The sequence below is a fragment of the Vidua macroura genome, chromosome 1, assembly GCF_024509145.1.
Source record: "Vidua macroura isolate BioBank_ID:100142 chromosome 1, ASM2450914v1, whole genome shotgun sequence".
NCBI classification, from domain to species: domain Eukaryota; kingdom Metazoa; phylum Chordata; class Aves; order Passeriformes; family Viduidae; genus Vidua; species Vidua macroura.
This window is the reverse complement of record NC_071571.1, coordinates 134,480,938-134,502,394: the sequence shown is the minus strand read 5'-3', so window position 1 is coordinate 134,502,394 and position 21,457 is coordinate 134,480,938. Positions and strand designations below refer to the sequence as shown.

General features: G+C 33.7%; 1 protein-coding gene across 38 annotated transcripts in view; it reads right to left on the bottom strand.

The window, feature by feature from the left end:
- Window positions 1–21,457, bottom strand: part of RIMS2 (regulating synaptic membrane exocytosis 2) — a 447,198-nt gene that overhangs the window by 153,410 nt on the left and 272,331 nt on the right. For all 38 annotated transcript variants that reach the window (XM_053972036.1, XM_053972112.1, XM_053972077.1 and 35 more), the window contains 3 exons: window positions 21,178–21,246; window positions 10,279–10,435; window positions 6,998–7,114 (listed from right to left, as the gene is read on the bottom strand). In XM_053972036.1, the coding sequence (XP_053828011.1) occupies window positions 6,998–7,114; window positions 10,279–10,435; window positions 21,178–21,246 (343 nt within the window). The remainder of the gene's footprint in view (window positions 1–6,997; window positions 7,115–10,278; window positions 10,436–21,177; window positions 21,247–21,457) is intronic.

Sequence of the window (21,457 nt, the reverse complement as noted above, 5' to 3'; positions counted from 1 at the left end):
TTTTTGTTGTTGTTGTTTTGCAACCTTGATTTAGATTTCTAGCCTCTCATCACACATTCTTTACATCCTACATTATAGTAGTACATGGCACTAGTATGTCAAATGATGGTATAGCAAAATGAACCTAACCTGCATCCTCATAGACTTATGAAACATCTACCTATTTTGTTACAGATAGAATAGACGGAAAATTTGCAGCAAAAATTCATTTTACTTAGATTAAAATAATGAAGTTAGTCTAATAAGGCAGCATTATAAGTTCTGCAATATCATCATTATTTTACACACACAGAGCCATCTCCCCTTCCACACTGCATCAGGTGAAAAGAGATTCCCACTGTTCTGACAAGATGCCAGGTACATAGGAAAACAGGATAACTTTCCTTTTTTTAAAAGTGAACAGAATATTACTTAAAATTTATCTGATATTGCTCACCTATTTGTCCATTTTCTTACAAAATTCAGTGAAACATTAGGGTAAGAAAACAGAAACCAGCAACTGATTAGATTGCCAAATTGGAAGTACTTAGTATCTAGGATCAGGCTTAGCATACCAGAAGAGTCTCAGAAGCATGCTTGAAAACACACACAGAGTACCTCCCTTGGGCCTCATGGAATACCTTTCTATTCTTCCTATGCAAGGGGAGTTTAACCTGCTCTCTATTGCTTGGTATATTTTATTTAATAGTAAAGAAGAGGCATTTAGGAGATAATTTATTCCTTTTAATTTTCACTCTCTGTGACCAGAGCCTAAAATCTGATTGACACTCCAGCTTCACTACTAGAGTGGACAGCAGACTCCCAAGTGCTTTTGTGGAAAGGCTAAAGTACTGTGTATTATTACACTCTTGTGCTTATTGAAATATCCATAAATAATTCTAGACACAAAATAAGTCTTAGTGCTCCTTTCTGTTAGAGCCTGCATGAATGAAATTCAGTTGACACAAGAAATTTCTCTCATCCTATCACTGTTTATATATTCCCATATTCAGCTGTTTCCAGTGTATTATCTGATTGCAATTAAAGCAAAATATTGTATCATTTGCAATAGTATTATCCTTTATTTTTAGCAACACTCCTTTACATTTTCTCAACTGAAATAACAAATTAAATGTAGGAAAATTATAAAATTATTTAAATTGTTTAAAAATAAATATAATTTTTTACTGGTATGAATTTGCCTTTAACCAAACACTCCCCAATTTGTCAAGTTACAATTTTCTGAAAAACTAGCAATGTGATAAAATAGAAATTAGCTTAATCAGACTGCAGAGTAAGAAACAGGTGGTTCTTGGGGTTGACCAGTTAGAAATTTAAGCGGGAAAGAGACATTGAAAGTGGTAAAAAAGAGAAAGCTGCCATATGAAATTTAGGGAAAGTTCTGTGGGAAGGAATGAAGTAAAAAATTGTGCTTGGAATCACATTGACTGTGAGGTTGAGCACAGAATTGTTCAAGGGAAAAGGAGTTGGGAATAATAACGTGATGTGGATTCAGAGAAAAGGCACAGCTCTATGACCAGCTTACTCATTTCAACAATGGAAAGCAACTACTACAACTAGTTACTTTTTCAGGCTCCAGTTATGCCATTCTAAAAGGTTATATTCTCATCTGAATAAAGCAACAGTTAATCTTCTCTGTGGTAGAATGTTTTCCATGTTGCTTCCCAAACACCTGGCAAATCACACCAGCTATGTGAATAAAATGTGAAGTCGAGCTCTTAACTCTTAAATAATGTCAAATGCCATTCAAGAATAAAGCACTGGTTATGTAATTTCACCTGCAATATTTAATTGAATATATCATTAGAATAATTTTATTTAATAATTGGGGTTTTTTTTAAAGAAAAAAACAGTCTTTCTTTACTTATAAATATCAACATTTTTTTCCACCAATAATGGTATTGATGCTTTTTGCTACATCAATTCTATAGAAATTTCTGCTAATCTGATGGAATAAATGAAATCCTAGAAATGTTCCATCAGAATGTAACTGACAATTTGAAGACTTTAGTTGTGAAACAATAGCAATTATCAGCAGATGATCATCAGCTGACACACATTCCATCAAGATGACTTTAAATAAGTAAGTCAGTATCACATTATCACAGTGCTCCCCATGCTGCATTTTAAATCATTGCTCCAAAGGTGCAACGCTGAAGTCTTTTATCAAAACTGCAATCTTTTTAACACAGGCTTTCTTTCTTTTTTTCATCTGTGTGTGCATTTTGTGCATTTTATTCTGAGGAATAGATCTATGACTCTTCGTGGTGTTTTTTTTTTTTTTTAATTTGACTCAAAGCTTCTTCTTTACCACCTGCCTACTCCACCATCCCTGTTGGAGATAATCATGCTTCAGCAGACTCATGGAGGCACCAGGTGGGTGGTGCAGATAATTGTGCAATTAAACAGTGATTTGAAAGGAGAAAAAGAACTTAAAGAAACACTGCAATTATTGAGATTCAAACTGATGCAAACATTTTATAACATAGCTATAAGCAAATTTTCAGCAATGCATTTCTTTCACTTTACTGGGTATTTGAAGAAGCAAAACAATGACATTACATATCCCATGTGGGTTTGTTACCCACATGATAGACACAACTGAAACCTGAAAAAATTATCCCAAAATTTCCAAATAAAGCATCAGGAACCCTTTATACTTTACAATATCTTTGTATTTTAATCTGCATTTAAATGATTTTACAGTAAATTTTAACTAAATAATAAATAAATGACTAGTGAATTACATATTATTCAGCTGTGTATTTAATAAACACATTGAAAAAAAAATCCGTTCTTTTCAGTGTTTTAATATGGAAAAATGTATCCAAAAAATCTTTACCTAGTTTGACCTAATCTGACATCTATTTAATAGCAGTATTAGATTAGGAGCCTCCTACCCATAGATAATGCAATTGCATGGTTTAAGATGACATTTAGAAATGTAAAATTGATGTTGCTCTTGCCCACCTTTAATTTTGTGTCAAATAATAGAAGCAGGTATTTACACTGTGTTTTAGCTAACATGTAACAGGCACATTGTAGTGAATTATTTTGGTATTCACTGGTTTAATTATAGAAAATGGAATTTTTTGGCATATATTTCAACATTTACTTCATGTTAAAAAAATCCAAGCCACATGCTTTCAACAGACTGAAAAAACCAAGTGTGTATTCAAATATGTGAATGAAATCTCCCCTCATTAATAAGGGTGTGCTAGTCCTGCTAGTCCCAGCACATCCAGATAACATCTTTAAAGTGATTTTAAAATAATGGACAATATTTCTCTAAATAACCATGCTTGTGACTACCTTATTAGTTTAACAAAACAGGTAGCAACTTTTCTTCTTTCAAATGGAAACTGTGCAATAGCTTTGATGAATGAATAGTGGATAATTTTTCTCTTTTCTCTTGTTTTCTTTTAAGCACCTTTCAGAAAAACACTCATACTTTAGGAGCTTTCTCATACATTTCTCCTGCAAGACTATTTGAGTTAGGCATTCTCAGCATGCTCTGGATTAACATACCTATGTTAAATTCACCATTAGCAATGTTATTCCTCAGGGAGGACCCACCTCACATGTCAAATATAGGTAAATTATAGTTGCTGAATATCTAAGTTTGTTGACATTGTGGGCCTGAGTACAATTTTCTCACACTGTCTTGGTGTTTGTTGTTAACTGTTGATATATCTTTCAGAAAGAAACACACAGGTATAGTTTGGTGCTTTTTTTGTTTGTTTTTTTCTTTCTGGAACTATGCCAAGAGTCTCACATTTTTCCTCTAATTCACCTAATTATATTGATTGTTTAAATATAAAACTCTGAGATTAAATCCAACTGTTTCCAAAATTTTCTCAATAGTTTCTATAGTTTGATTAGTTTCAGTTTCCCAAGTGAGGTAAAATCAGTTTTAGAGAATTTATCAAAACATGTCAAATTGACATTTACGAGGTTATCCCATTACAGATAAATATTCTTATGGAACTTGGATGCATATTAGGTCATAACCATTCATATTTCTTTACATTACAAATCTTGGCTATTTCATAAGATTGTGAGTACCCACAAAAAACCTCACATTTTGATAACAATTAACTAGTAGACCTATATTAAATATACAGGTAACAAATGAACATGGTTTCTCAATTTGAGTTAGCAGTGTACACAATACAATTTGACACTTTTGTTAATACAGCAACAGATGCAAATTTATACTGTAAATTTACCCTTACATTATACAAAAATAAGTATATGATATAGCCATATTTTACATATTTAAGGGTTTGGTTTTTTAAATTAAAATTATCTCCAATTAATTTTTTTTAAAGTGTCTTTCAGGGCTTTTAAAAATAATTTTATTTTCTATTCTAATTATGCATTCAATTTTGAAGGAATGTTTACATTGCAATTAAACTTGAGATCATTAGGCTTTTTGTATGTGGTTTCAACTAACTCCTCGGTGCCACATACATTAGAGAACTTAATGCTGAATTATCTAGAAAAGGAAGGAAAGTATTTTCTTAATTATATTCTCAGTCATACTTTAACTTAGCAACTGAGCATGTCTACAAGATGGTACTTCAAAACAGCTTCAAAAGCTGTTTCATGGAAACAAGAAAACATCAGAGCTGTGGGAAGGAAATATGTGATTTGTTTTCAGAGCCAAGTGTGGATAACATGTAGAGAGATTACAAACCTATACAAAAATTGCAGTTTTCAACTTCTCCCAACTGCCTGCAGTTCTAGAAGTTTTCAGGAGCAATACTATTAAATAGCTACTTTAGGGATACCATTGGGGTTTTATTATATAGCAGTGACAGTATCACAAATATTCATTAAAAAATTTTGTAATCTAATAATCTTTCCATGCATAAAATCACTGTCAAATTAGCAAGGAATTTTAAAAATATTCACTGTTAATACTGGAAATAGTCTTTTCCTGTTCAGAGACTGCATGTTACAATAGAGGCATAACTTATCAATAAGTTATTGATAAGTGTTGCACAAGCAAACACTCACCATGTGCGAAGAGGAGAATTTCTCAGTGGGTTTTAGAAAATACAGACAACATATAAAACTGAGTTCAGAGATTCAGAGCACCCCTATCAAGCAAACACATTTTAATCTAGAACAGTCGTGAAAATTCAATAATCTCATTTCCAGCAATCTTCTGACATTGTTTTTCTGACATAGTCTAAAAAAACCAATTATTTTTCTCTAAATCAAGTCAGCCCAGCAGGGATTATTTGACTGAAGGGATGGAAAAACATTGTGGTACCAAACTTCAAGCAACCTTTCACAGCTACATATTTATCTGGGAGGCAACAAATGAACTTGCACAGTGAGCAAATGCAGCAGCATTCCATAAGGCATACACAAGCTCTAAGGATGAGTTTCAATCCTGTTTCAAGGATGACTGGTCTAAAAATCAACATAACATTGTATCCCAAAAACATTCTGTAATCATCTTTTAAGGAAACTGCTCAGAATCTTCAAGTTATTGCCTTCTGTATGAAAATAATATATTAATGAATCAACCAAATAGGTTTTTTCCCCATAATTTAAATTGAAATATTAAATATTTTAATGCAAAAAAGAGGTTGACTTCTGATCTACTGTATTGTAATGAATACAGTTCCTATTCTAGATGATAAACACTTCACCATTTTTCATTAGCTTTATTTTTGCCCATTTGACTTTTTTATTCACCAAATTAAATTACAAATCACTTTGAATAGATTTGGGTTTTAATTCCTTTTGATACTTTTTTGGTAACATGCCTTTGGGAAAAATTAATTATTATTTTTATTTTCTGAAATTAGGGTTTGGGTTAGGGTTTAATCTTCTGAAAAATATTGTCTTGCATTCCATACAAGCATTGACCATCACATTACTGGTCTCTTAACAAATATTAAACTTTTCTGTTCAATATTGCTAACAAAAACGCACTGATTTCTCGAATTCTTTGTATTACAGTTAGAAACTCCAAAGATGAGCTTTGATGTCATGTGAAGAATAACCTGTAATAGCTATCTGTAAAAACATTAACTTCAAATACTAGTCCTATACTCAAGATTACAAAACATATCTGTATTACTCCTTGTTATATGCAATTATAAAACTAGACAAAAGCTAGAAATTATGCTTCTCATTATAAAGTACAGGAATTTCAACCTGGTGAAAAAGAGCTGAAATATTTTAAAAATTAAAGGTAATAAATGCTTTTTGTTTTGATTTTCTACCTGAAGACAATGAGGTGAAAAAAAAACAATAATTTTTTTAATGTCATTAAGTCATTGCCACAATTAATTCAGCAAAATTAACTACATCGTTCAATTATTGCTGCAATTCTTTTTTACATCATTAAAATTCATAGATGTTGCTAAAGCTCTGCTTACAGTTTGGGAAGTTCCATTAGGCAAAACATTATTCATAGTCAGATGTGCCTCTAAACACAAAGACTCTGAATTCATACATGCTGTCCTAATAATTTGTTTTCTTTTCTTTTTTACAAAGTGTCTCAGAAGGTTGAGCAAAGACAAAAACAGAACACAGTACTAGAATATACTTTTGTTACTTTGTGAACTGCACTGTATCCAAAGGGAGCATTACATTAATACTGAGCTGAAATTATCTATTTTTATGCCTCTTCATTCAGCAGCAAATACAACAAAGTCTACTGATAGATTTTTTAAAAAGATGTTTAGTACCTAAAGAATTCATTGATATAACACACAAAAACGACAACTAAACTATTCAGCTATTATACATTTTCTCACAGATTTTTTCAGATTCCCTCCTGGCAAACATACACTCACTGGACAGTTTTGTCAGCCTTATGTGCACTGATAATTTGTAATGTACCAGTGGATAAACGAGAAATGCTAATCTCTGGGATTAGGTATGTAATTTATTTTAGCAAGCTACCATACTGAAGTTACTCACGTTGATGCCTGTAGGCTACAGCTGTTCCTAATTGCAGCCAGGTACTTACCTCTCTCTGTCTGGGGAGTAGTGGTCATCTACAGCTCGGTGTCTGTCCATCCGGTTCAGGGTGTTGTAATGCACCGGAGTGGATCGAGTCCCTCGCAGTCCCTGATCCACATTCCGACTGAGGATAGAAGATACCAGATCCTGAGTTTTGAGTGTGCCTGGATGACATCCTCTCACTGGTTTGTACAAACAATTATCAGCAATCATGCTGGTAACAATATCTTTTAGCCAACCAGACTTTTCCATACATTTAAAGTAAAATAATTTTAAATCTTAAAGTAAAAAAAAAAAATTTCTCATTTAGAAGATGGTGCCAAGTCCATGATAGGGATAGAGATCTCTTTTTTTGTTCCAATGTGTTTCTTCTAGAAATAAGAGGAAAGCTTTTTCATTTCCTTCATGAAAAAATGTTAATCTTGCACAACATTTCATTAGTCTTTCCAGACTTCAAGCAAAAATTCATTTCTGACAGAAACATACACTGTAAATAATTTTTCATGAGTTCTTGATTTTGGCTTTACTATAAAGATGTACACTGTAGTCAGACACAATGGGGACTTGTGGCTGTTACAGTAGAGTTTAGCCTGTTGAAAACATTGTCATCTGAATTTAAAAACAGGACTGTATGTGGTACCCAATTAGTGGGTTGGTGCAGGTTTGGGTAAAGATCACCTGTACTAAATGAGACCAAAGTTTTGCCAGTCGATTGTTTTGCACAGTTTATCTATCAATACCTACTGACACACACTTACTTTACTTTTTGCGCTCTGTAAAACAAATCCACAAGAATAGGAAAACAGGAGACAATGGTTTACTGTAATAATTATTGGATAATGAAAACATAATTGTTTTGTATTGATCTGAAAATAACAAATTGGATGCTTCCCTCCACACAATTTCAAGACCAATAAATTCTTCTGTCTCCTGTCCTTTATTTCAACCTGCACTAGTGTGAACCTCAGTTTCTTTTTTTTTGTTTTTGTTTGGTTTGGTTTGGTTTGGTTTTTTTTTGTTTTGTTTTACATTATTCAGTTCCCCTTTCCTTTCTTGTCACTTTGTCTGTCCTTTTGGTACCTGTTGTACTTCTGGCTAGTGTTGACTTGTACATATATCCTTCACTGCTGCTGCCATGACATTATTTATTTCTGCACACAAGTGCTATAAAGATGTTGCATTACACATAAACTTTTGCCTTCAGATACACCTCATTTGTCATAAAGCATTTGCCACTCTGGCATTCATGAATCCAAATATCGGGTTTACTTTGGCTAGTAAAAAGTAACAAGAGCAGTAAAAATTTCTTGTCAGCTACAATGCAGTGGGCCTTTGGTGGAGTTTCTTAAAAAGTTAAGTAGGACTGAGGACTGCAAAATGGTTTCTAAAAAATAACAGCAACTTCTATGGCCCAAAACCTCCTGCCTGCAGAGGTGTGACTAATGGGAAATCTCTGGGCATGCAGAATGCTCACTGCAGTTAGGACATCTATAGAGTATAACATGTATAACAAATTCACCTGGACAGGGTGCAAATGTGATTGATAATTCTTATAGATTTCCTGAGTAGACCTGCATTTTCAGTAGAACAAAAAAAAGTATTTCTGTAACCCATATATTATATTTGTCTTCTACAAATCCTCAAGCTCTCATAACCTAATTTTCTGAGCTCAACAAGTCCTCAAAGAACTGATTTGGTGTGTGGGCAGGGAAATATTATACAAATAATGCATTTCATTCTGACATTGTAGGAAACAGCTGCAATAAATTCAAAACTCTATTTAAAAATTTAGCTTTAGGAAAGTTAAAAAGCAAGAGATTTTGAACATGTAAAGAAATCCAAGACTACAAGAAAATGAAAAGTAGATTTTTCAATGATGTTAAACAAGTGTTAATTACCAGCTTGGGTAAAAGTTCCGCCCAAAATGCACACAGCATACATGCAGACAGAAAAACATAAAGACACAAACATACACACAAAGAGATTTTGCTGACATTTATGTCTATATCCAAGACAAATAACCTCTGGAGATTTAGCGTAGGCAATTACTTAGGCTGAAATCAGTATAGTAAAAATCCGAATAGGCCCTTTTGTGTCTACCACTTATGTCTCATTTCAGGTCAGGCTGACTTGGTTTTAGATGGATTTAGATTTCAAGAAGAAACACACAGTTTCTGCCTCTTAGCTGTATGAGATGATGGGGGATAATCTGGAATCCTAATATCTCACTAATGCAAAAGGACATCATATAGGCTACATCCATTAGAGGAAATGGTAAGTAAAAACATAAGTTAGATACTATGAAGTCAAGAGAATTTTAACAAAAAGAACAAAGATAACAAAAAGGAAAGCAGAACACAAGAGAATCAGGATGGCTGAAAGAAAGGGAAAGGAACATGGGCCTGCCAGGAAATACTGGATAACAGATCTTCAGTACCAAAGGGGAATTGTGAACATTACGGGCAAAAGAGAAAACTTCTACTTTTATTTCAACTGAATTACATCATCTGGAAACCTACTCATACATAGCAACAAAAGAGCTGGAAAACATGTTTCATTCCCATTTACATCTATCCTTCTGTTTCTATTCTCTTAAGAAAGTTTATCCTGCAGAGTATTAAATCAATTATTAGATGTTATCCAAAAGCACTAGCTTTTGGAAGAAATTTCCTGGTCTAATTTTCTCAAGATAAATAGTTACCAGAGGTCTTCCAAGATCAGGAGTTGATATCTTTTACTACTAAATTATATGTCTGTCAGTTTATTCTTGATGATTTGGAAGTATGAAAGAAAGAGTAGAAAGGAAGCTTCTATAGGGAGCAAGGGAAGCTCCCCAGAATCTTAACTCTACAGAAATAAAAGCGTTGAAAACATCCACTATCATATGACTGCTAAGGAAATATCAAACTATCGCATACTATAAAACATGGCACCTGTAAATAGCTCTGGAAAATGAAAATGTGGAGAGATACTTTTCTTTCTTTTGATTGGACTGCACTGAATTTTGATGAAAAACCATATATAAATAGGCAGGAGTAAGATACAATTATGTAATCATATAATAATAAATAAATAGCAATAATAAACCATAAATTACATAGAATTATATATAAATTAGGCACATCACTAAATGTAAAAAAAAAAAAAAAACATATTATTGGCTTTATGTAATTTTGAAAGATCTAACCAATTCATTGCCATTGTGAAAGTCTGGAGATGATTTCCAGTACTGGTACAAGATCAATACCACTTTAATTTACATAACTGCATAGTTCAAGAAGAGTTTACCTTTGTGGGGGAGGGACACTGGGAGACCACGATCTAGTCCGTCCTATACTATCTCCACGGTGAGGGGACCCTGATCGAGAACAATGATTAGATGACATTACTTGCTCTGGCACTGACAGTGTTGAACTTTGAAGATCTCTCCCATTATGTCGGTAATCTAAAAAGAAATGCAAATATTCAGTGAATCTGAAGTTGCACTTTTCAACTTCCTGCCATATCTGTAGTAGTGAGAAACTCAATAAAAGATGGGATTTGATCAAGAATATTATCATGTGTTCTTGGGTTTTATAATAATACATACATACGTAAAGTTGACTCCTGTTGTTATGCTTTATTTAAGTACAATTACAGTTCCTATTGTTATACTTTAAAAAAGTATAGAAATTAATGCCATGCACCAAACTGGGGACTAACCTTTTATGGCTAATATGATGTATTAATAATAAAAAAAAAATAAACTGATTTTTATTTGGAATAAAAAAAGCTAATTATCACACTTTTAATTAAAATTATATTGCAACTGTTGTGTATAATGTTTTTCAAATAGAAATGTCCATAATTAAAAATTAATCCAAAGTTTAGTTTACAGATTTGGGATAGGAAGCTACTATGGAGTTAAATAATGAGATTGGGTTCAAGAAAGATTTGTATCAGAAATAATTAAAGTAACAATGACTCAATGACATCAGATTCCACTCACAATTCTGAATTAAAAAACACAAATAGCAAGCACTCTTCCCATCTCCCTGTGCAGCTGAGAGGGAGGAGGTAGAGAAACAGGAATGAAATTGAGACCAGAGAGAAGGAAGGGATGGGGGGGAAATCTTGAATAAGCCCAATAGAAGGCATAAATAGTCTAAGAAAAAGCCTCCAAGTTACACTGGCCTAAAAGGCTACCACATGGACATTTAACACAGGCTTTTAATAAAAATATTTTTAAAAATCTGGATGTATTAAAAGTGATGGTCTTCATGTAATTGAAAAAGTTAAGTTCACTGTCCCATGATGCAATACTCTCTGTGGAAAAAAAGATGCTAGATATACAGCCATTTCAAGTAAGTTTCCCAAAATTTTGTAAGGATGAAATTAAAACACAATGATAAGAAATTGAAGATTAGCAGGAATACGTCTTCAGAGAGTTCCTGATGGCTATGACAACTGATATAACTGATTTCTTTGTTCCAAAGACAGTAACCAAGTAAAGAATACTTAGAGAGATCCACCCGGCACTGGAAAAATTCTGGGTCATGCAACTGTTATATTTTTGCCATGAGAATCTTCCAAGAGGAGAATAATCTTCTGCTCATGATTTTCTTCTTTTTCTTCCTGGAAAATGTCCATTAGGTCTTAAACAAAACCTTATTAATTCATTCCACTTTATGATTCCAAGTATGTTCAATACTTTTAACTGAGTACTCATATTTACCGCATGGCCCTACAACCAACGATATATGTAAACAATCCTAATTTGTAAACAACTTCTTCCTCCTATGTTTAGATGTAAACTGCTTTGTGTGTATCTGGTATGTGTACATAAAGGGGGAAAAAAAAAGCACGTCACCATTACATTACACTAATATGATGATGCTGAGGATGATATAGTCTCTCCTCACTACACAGCAGTCATGTTATGTGCATCCTCAGCGAAGAGTCAGTAATGAAATACAGACTTTTATCCTATATATGAAGTAAATTTATTATTATAAGCACTGACAAAATATATAGGGGCCAGTGGAACATAATTCTGAGATCATCAAAGGCAAGACAAGGGAAATTTTATGTGTGTTATTCACTCACTAGTAAAGTGTAGGAGATAAATAAATAAAATTTTTGCAAGTCAGTCTGGAAATCAATATACTGCAATTCTGCAATTCTTTAACCAGAAGTAAAAGAGCTAAAGTGACAGCTAAAGGCAGTAGTGGAAAGCCCACCCTGCAGCAGACTCCTGGCAGGACCTGTGAACCTGTGGAGAGAGAAGCCCACCCTGGAGCAGGTTTGCTGGCAGGACTTGTGACCCAGCCTGGAGCAGTTTTGAGGGACTGAACCCTATGGGAGGGACTCATGCTGGAGCAGCTCATGAAGAACTGGAGCTCATGGGATGAACTGACATCGGAGAAGTTCATGAAGGACTGTCTCCCATGAGAAGGACCTCACTCTGGAGCAGAGGAATAGAGTGAAGGGAGGAAGGAGCAGCAGACACAACATGTGATGAAGTGACTGCGGCCCCTATTCCCATCTCCCTGTGCAGCTGAGAGGGAGGAGGCAGAGAACAGGAGTGAAATTGAGACCAGAGAGAAGGAAAGGATGGGGGGAAAGTTTTGAAATTTCAGGGGGTTATTTTCTCATTATCCTACTCTGATGTTATTGGTGATAAAATAATTTCTCTGAGTTGTCTGTTTTGCCTATGACCATAAGTGGCAAGTGGTCTCTTCCTGTCCTTATCTCCAGCCACAAGTCTTCAGTTATATTTTCTCTCTCGTGGCCAGCTCGTGAGGGAAGCGATGGAGCGATGGAGCGATGGAGTTTTGGCAGCCACTTGGCACCTAGCCAGGGTCAATCCACCACAAATAAATGAGCAGCAAGTTATTATAAACTTCTAGATATTGAAATAAAAAAACATGACTTACAGTACAAGAACAGAGAGAAATATTGTCTTATTATCCTAATAATGCAGATCTATTGACATAAATGACAGAGACGGTTCTTTGAATTCTGCATACACAAGGAGAATTTGTTGCTTTTGGAGATGGAAAACAATCTAGAGTAGTAATATGAAGATATAGGTAAATCCTTTGAAAAAATCAGCAGTTTATATAATATTTGGTATGTACAGACATCGAAGTATGAGGCGAATGAGCAATATCATAAGATTTTCTAGGTGAATAAAAATAATGAAGGGCAAGGTAATCAATTAACAAAACACAAACTAGAACCTTCTTTAAATTTATAAAAAATGCTAAAATAGTCTATAAAATTCCTAGAAGTGAGAACAAGTAAATCTAAATTATTGAATTTATAAATCTGCACATAGGAACAAATTAATCACTTTGGAACAAAAAGCCTCTTCCAGCTCTAATTTGTTATTGTAGTTGACCAAATGAGCAGTATTGTTGCAATAAATTAAAATATATGACTTTGTAATTAATTGTCAAGTCAAATCCTGATCAAATATGTGCTTTACATTAATTTGGAGGTAGTCATGCAGTGCTTTCTGGTAACTAACATTGGTACTGATTCCTTATGACAATAAAAAAGGCAGAAACAATCAGCATTCCTAGCAATTTTGTTAAATTTAGATAAATTTTTGCTACATTTTTTGAAGAAAACTAGAGGTGTTTAGCTGTGATCAAAGAAACAGATTAATAATCTAATAATATTGTTGGCAAAAAAAAAAAAATGACATTTATAATGCATTTACCTAAAAAAAAAAACAACTATATTTACAAACTCCTCTTTTTCCAACAGGTCACACATTGAAAAGCAATTGTTTGAGTAAGACAACCCACTAACATAGGTTAATGAAGTAATTTCAAAGTTATCCTTCACTTTTGTAGAGTTAATGTAACTCTGATTTAACTGCCTGTATTGTAGGTACAATTTAACTTCCAATTTCAAAAGTATTGCACATCCTGGAAATAAGGTTAGAGAAGTTAAGTAACACATTTTCTTGTGAAAAGAAATTATAGACAGAAAAGACAGGTCATAAGGGCAGCTTGGCCAATGAGTTGCTATTGAGCACAGCAGATAGTTATTTATAGCAGTAGTAAAAATAGGATAAACATTATCCTGCTTGTAGCTATAAATATTGAGTCATTACCATAGAATCAAAGGCTCTATAACTATGGCAAGCCTCTTAAATCAACATAGAGAGTACACAGAACCTGATAATCAGTGTAGAGATAATCAGTGGCAAACAAATGTGAGCTGCAGACACCTCAAAGACAGACACATGACAAAGATAACTGCAATGCCACCACTTTCCTCTGTCATGGGAAGGTTTCATTAAAAACTGATACATATGAAAAGAGGGATTTTAAAAAGCACACTAAATACACCTTCTTCAGACCTGAAGTTTTAGTTTTATCTGATTTAAGAGAGACTATTAATATATTTGACTTAAAGTATTAATCCACACAGTATAGCTGTACGGTGCTAATATTATGCTACACAGGATACATGTTCTGTAAATACTGATGATTGAATTATTAAATTATCAGTCTTTCAGGCACAAAATTGCAGAAAATCACAAACTTCCAAATACTAGGTTCACATCAACAGCCCTAAAATAGCCCTAAAAAGAATTAAGGGAAGCGTACTAATGAAGATTTTAATTTAGATTCCTTGCTGCTTGATTTACTTGAAAGAAACTCTTAGTACAAAAATTGTTCTAGAAAGGCAGTACTAGAATGGCTGCTCATCACAAGCAACGAAATTGACTTGTTTCTGATGCTAAGTGGTGTTTTCTCCACTTTAACATCTGTATTTGATTGAAGTGTCAAGCTTTCAGATATTTAACTTTTTAATACTTACGGTGGTTGGTTTAGAACAAGCATTAATTAAAAACAATTATATAATCAAACTGCCAGAAATGCATAACAAAACAACATTTCACATATGGGCACTTTGAAGAGAGTTCAGTTCTTTCATACAAATGTGCTCAGCTTCTGGGGTGATTTGAACATCTAAACTCTTTGTTTAGATGTCCTCTATAAAAAAATTGCTGACAGTCACTGATCAAATAAATTGAATTATTAATATCTGAATACTTTATAAGTTGAAGATACATTACGCATTGCTTTGGGGAGTTTTTTGTATCAAATATTATTCTGCAAATATGGGAAGAATGAATGTACAGTGAAAGGAATCAGTAAACATTACAGAAGGAACAACTGGCTACTTGCTGCATAGCAACTCAGTTCCTCACAGGTATATTTAGCTCTACAGCACTAAATGTATTTATGGGCCTATTACACTTGAGACAATTCTTTTCTTATGGAAAAGCATTCCCACTCAACTAGAACTTGCTAGTTTTCAGTGCTGTTCCTGTGCCCAGAAAGACATGCAAAGCTTGAGGAAAAAACCCCAAACCACCACAGGTACTATAAAGATGTTTCTTCTTAGTTAAGCACTCATCCATGCATATTTGCATCTGTCCAGCAAGTCCTCCAAATTACCCTCCTCATCACACTGTTGATTTGAATTTATCAGTCTTTTCTTGCTATATTTCCTTTACTTTCTTGCTACATGCTTCCTTTCCACTAAGAGAATCTCTGATAGGAATGTAATTTCATTGCAATTTTCATTGGTTTTTAATGCCTTTGTCACTCCATAGATATAGGACTGTAGTAAAATATAAACTAACACACCAAGTTCATAGTTCCTTAACTTTCCTCAAAGAGATTGCTATTGATAACTAGTAATAATCTGAAAATAAAACTTGAATCAAGTTATATCTGTTCTTTCAAAGTAGAGTGATACAGCTTATATTTAAAAAATAGTTTTGACTAGTTTAAAGAAATGTATTGAGAGAATTTGGATGTTTGAAGAGAAAGATGATTTTTCAGCTGAGGAAATAATACTGATGAATTCCTTTATTCTTTTAAATAATAAAAGTATTACATTCCAAATTTAAATAAGGGAATAAACATGTAAAATGGAAAGTATACAATAAGAAATAAAACTAAAAATGCAAAAAAAGCTTGAAGAATTAATTTCCATAATAATGTGGAAAGAACTTTAGGCATAGAGTTGAAAATAATATATACATTATTTGTTTGAAAGAAAGGAAAATGGTTAAAGATCCACTGATCTAGGCAGCCAGCATAAGGACTATTTAACATGGCTTGAATTTCAGTTTGGAAGGAGGATTTTTGTGATACACAGACTAACATTTTTAACTCAGAGGAGAGCCCAGAAAGAATAGATTTTAGAACAGGGCATTTGGTATCAACATACAATAAAATAAAAACCTTATCAGTGTATATGTCTGAAGTTGCTGGGCTTTTGGGTCACTACAGGCTCCCAGCTAGCTTAGGGCTAGCTGGTGAGCTACAATGAAATCTGTATTTTAGTAGGGATAGAAGTAATCCATTCTATGTGCTAATGCTGTAAGAATCTTTCTATAGGCAGTTGATTTCAATCTGTAACCAAAGTGTTTTCTGTATCTGCTTTGAGAAGCAACGATCCACAGGATTCAGGCATAAAAATTCAGCCCACGTTATCAGCAAATAGAGAAAAAGACATTTCCTCTGCAGCAAAGGCTGAAACATGACAGTGTTTTGAACAAAGGATTCCTCAGGTGTTTTGAGAAGTGAAGCAAAAATAGATAATTTCTTTTCATTCTTCTTCAAACACAGAAATATTTTTGTAAATTCCGCAATAATTTCTGTACTGATGGTTACTATTTTTTTCCTAATTTACTTGGCTCTAACTATCCTCTGAATAAATATCTTCTTTGTGTTCTTATTTGCTCCTGAAACATACAGCTATCTTCTGCATAATGATAAAAACGTATCACTATAAATGTTTTCCTTCTCAAAGCTGGAGACTGCATTCTTTTACTCGGAAAAGCTCTTCTCTATAGAGACTTGTAACACAGTCTATGCAGAATTCACTGCCTTACATTCTTCAATGATTCATTTGTTGCTTCTGTTGAAACATATCTCAGATTGCAAGTGTTTCATAATACGTAATCTGTCGTAATGCAGATGAGATATTGGTGTAGAACTGAATTTTAAACATTATTATCTTACTTTATATTTTAGTGTTGCAAAAACAATAGGTGAGAATTTTATGATTAAATGGTCTTGACAATACATGTCTCTATTCATAAACTCAGACTCAGTAGGCTGCTTGTATTCCCTAGGTTCCCAGATACTAGAAAGTACCAAAAATACTAGAAAGTATCTGGGAAGAAAACTATTTAGAAATTATAGTCCATATTCCTTGAATTTGTTAAATGCAATGCATGCTTAACTTTGGACACTAGAAAAAAAAAAAAAAAAAAAAAAAAACACCCAAAAAGCCAACCTGCCTTTCACTGAGTTTTATTTATTTTTATAATATAAATGATGTTTTGTAAACCTTTCTGGCATTAAAAAAAATCAATATAAAAATACTGTATGGCTTTTATCAAAAATGACATTCAAGCATTCTAAAGGACAGATGTAGATGCTGATGTACTCCCACACAGAACTGCTGGTGACAGACAACTTTGAGGGCCAAGGTTTATTGTTCAGGACAGCAAAATAAATGCTTTAAATTGTTTGAGAGCTATGTATAACCAATATAAAGACATAACCAGAATGGCTAATGCTGCTCATTCCACTATCTTATGGTAAGATTAATGACAGCAAAGATGAAATTTTAATAAAGACTCTATTCTAGTGTTTCCCAAGATGAATGTACATTATAGTTGAAGAGAGCTATTTTAGAATCTAGTATAAATTTGCTTTTTAAATACGTAATATGTTATAACCCTTTGTGACAATTGCTGTTGGAGAATACATGTGTAGCCAGAAAAAAGACATTGAAATTTTTCAAGCTGTTTATCACTATTTTTTTAAAAGCCTTTCCTGTTGACAGAAACAACAGACTGAAGATTGTTACATTTGTCTAAGCAGGCTAAGATCCAAGCCACAAGAAGTGATAGATTTGGTAAATAATTTTTCCAAGAGGTCATAAAATCACAGAATGGCTTGAATTGGAAGGGAACTTTGAAGGACATATAGTCAACCATTATGAATAAAAGTAAATTGAAGAGGAGCAAAGAGATAATTTTTATTCCTCTTAAAGGTTTCTGGAGTTTAGTTCACAAGTGTGATACTAGGAATTAATTTTATGGAAAGGATCACTGAGAGTACTCGAAAGATGTTTGCAAGTTTACTTCATGTAATGCACTATTTATATAGCAGACAGAAGAAGAGCAAAGTGTCATGTTAAATAAAACCTGAAAATACAAAAGGAAAGAACTGGGGTAAGTAAGAAAGAAAGAAAACAAAGAGAGACAAATGGTTTCATGCAAACAGTGCATATATTTAAACCAAGATTGTGATGAGTCTACAAACTAATAGAAGAACTTCAAACAATTGAGGGAATGATAAGGAGAGTGAGTAAGACAAGACAAGACTAAACCAGAACACTGACAAACATAGTGGCAGCAGCACAAAAAAAGGTAAGGCGCTAAATTAATATTTCAAAACCTAAACACCATCAGATTTTCCTACCCACACAACCAGGCTGAATTAAAATGCAACTAATGTGTAGAATTGTTCAGCAAAAATTCAATAGAAGATCCTAAAAAACTAAAGGTATGTCAGAAACTCTGTGGGTATTCTCAGCTCTGTCAGAGAGAAAGAGAAAGGTTTTCTAACCAGGAGAGAGCCTGGGAAGCAGTTGGGAAAGAATGTAAATAATTCTCTAATCTATCTTGTTGTTCACATTGTTTATAGATATGTTCTGCCACCGTGCGTCATTCACTGCACACCAATGGTGTGGGATGTTTTTACTCTAAGACCAATGAAATTAATCCACACAATGTTCTCTATATATAGAGCAGTACATTTGAAGTAAAGGAGAGAGTTCATTTTCTTAGCCTTCTGATCTGGAGTTCTTTGTTCCCATCCTGCTCAATGGTGTCAAAACTCAGGTAAGGGAAGTAGGCTCATTCATTGAACTGTAAAGACCGTAATTTTACAAGCTGTCAAAAGATAAGTTTATTGAATCAAAGTTGTAAATCTAGGTGTTTCATAAGAATCGTGCTGATGTTCAAGCACCTGGTAAAAAAAATCTGCAAAACTTGGTACCTTTTTCCAGGACAGGAAAAAATTTCACTTTCAAAATGATGCTACACTGGGCACTGGGCACAGAAATATATCTATTAAATCCAGTTATTTCCTACCTTTATTTTTAAGCTCCTAAATTAGATTAATACATTTTTAATTTAACTGACCCACAGTAATATGAAAGCCCTTATTTTTGGGAGGAAAGGCAATTTAAAAGCCTTAGAGACTACTAATTACAGACAGAAAGCTCATCAAAGATTGAAAGTACACTAAATAGGAACAAAGGGCTTCTGAGGATGGCTGCTCTTTGGTTCCAGTACTTCACATCACTCTGGCTATCTATCCTTCCTGTGTTCTGATTGTAATAAAGCAAACTGGGAATGGGAATATAAAAATGCTGTAAGTGTTCCTTAATCGTTTTCTAAGTAAGGTAATAATCTGAAAACTGAGCTTGTTACTGTTTGAAGATAAATGTTTTAAGGAACACAGAAATTTTAGCGGTTTTGCAGGCCTAGTGTTCTTTTTTTTATCTGGTAAAATTGCTGGAACCTTATCACAAATATGACATGCCCTGTTCATATCATTAAGTCTGTAAAATGTTGTCAGTTTATAAAAAGGGCTTTTTCATAAAATTTACATGGTATATATTATAAAAAAAAAAAAAAGAAAAAGTTATCTCCTTAGCTCAGGAAGTGCAAGACCCATAGCATGGAATAGTAACATACCAGGGTCAAAAAATAAGCACAGCCTGTGAGCTAACCATGAAATAGCCTGTAAATAAAAGCATAACTAGGCAGACAAAACAGAAATGCATCTGTGCTCAGACTGGTAACAGATTTTTAAACAGGACTAGGCCAACTCATATAATTAGATAGTTTACTAAATGTCTGGATTGATCAATACTTGGCTTCACACCATCTCACAATATTCAAGATTGCCTATATCACCTCTTTTTATTCCCTCTTAGTTCCAAGGTGAGCTGTATTCCTCTCATTCCTCTTTCCTGTCTCCCCTTCCTTAGCCTCCAGCAGAACGTTCTGTACCCCGTTTGCTGATGGTTGGCCGTGTGGCAGGAACACGCTTTGACTGACCTGAGCGGATCACGCTCTCACAGCTGCTGCGTAGACCAGACAGATTATACTGCTCAGCCTTTCCCAAACCCCACTGTCTAACACTTGAGCTGGACCTCACCCAAGAGAACCAGAAACTGTCTAGCACAGAAAACCTTGTGTGTTAAAAATCTCCGAACAGCAGCAGGGTAACAGAATATACACTGAGAAGAGTGCCCCACTCTGTGCTGATAGCAGTAGCCCTCAATACTGGTTAAAGGTGGCACAGCTGCCTCCTTTGGATTGGATACTGGGAAAAATGCTTTCCTGAAAGAGTTGTCCAGCAATGGAACAGGCTGCCCAGGGAAGGGGTGGAGTCACCACTCCTGCAGCCATTTAAAAGATATGCAGCTGTGGGACTCAGGGGAAAGGTTTACTAGTGGACTTTGCAGTTCTAGCAGTTGGACTTGATCCAACCTAAAAATGTCCATGATTCTATAATATTAAGATTTTTGATGACTACAATTCTCTATTGTAGTTATCAAACACATATGGTTATGATTTTATTGTTTTCAGCAATGATTATTTTTTATCTGGTATTATCTTTTCTCTGAGGAGACATATTCTTTGACATGATAACTTTTTTCTCCAATACTTAGTGAAACTGATTATCTGCTATCTCCTGTCCTGCCTTAAACGTTCATGTTTCAGACCTTTGGCAGTGTTATTATTCCATCATGAAATTTTACAGGATATATCAACAACATATGTCTGTAAAAAAAAAAATAAATGAACACTTCTTGACATTTATTAAAAGCACTACCTTTATGCCATTTGTATCATTATATAAAAACAATAAGGACATTCACACATTGACTCTTTTTCCCGCATTATTAATTTTTGAGATTAGATATGCACTATGCATAATATTTATTTTGTGTCTCTTAGAAAAATATATACTTAAGTTGCACTTATTTTTCATTAGAAAAATATTGCAAAATTCATAATAAATTATAAATAAGAAATATTTCTATTGAACTTGGATAAGTAAATTTAAACATTAGTACCTGAAACAACACCAATTCCATCATCGCAGTCATAATCAGAGACTTCACTATCACTGATTCTTTTGGATCCTGGAGAAAGAAAAGACATGTATCATTTTCCTTCCTGTAAGTTAAAACTATTCTCTGTCAATAATACTTAAATTATTGTATGGATTTCATACTTTACCATGATGCATTAGCATCAGTATATAAAGGTAATTATTAATTATATAATTGTTGACCATATATGACTGCATGAATTATTTCAGCTAAATCTTTAAAGTAATATAAAATGAAATTC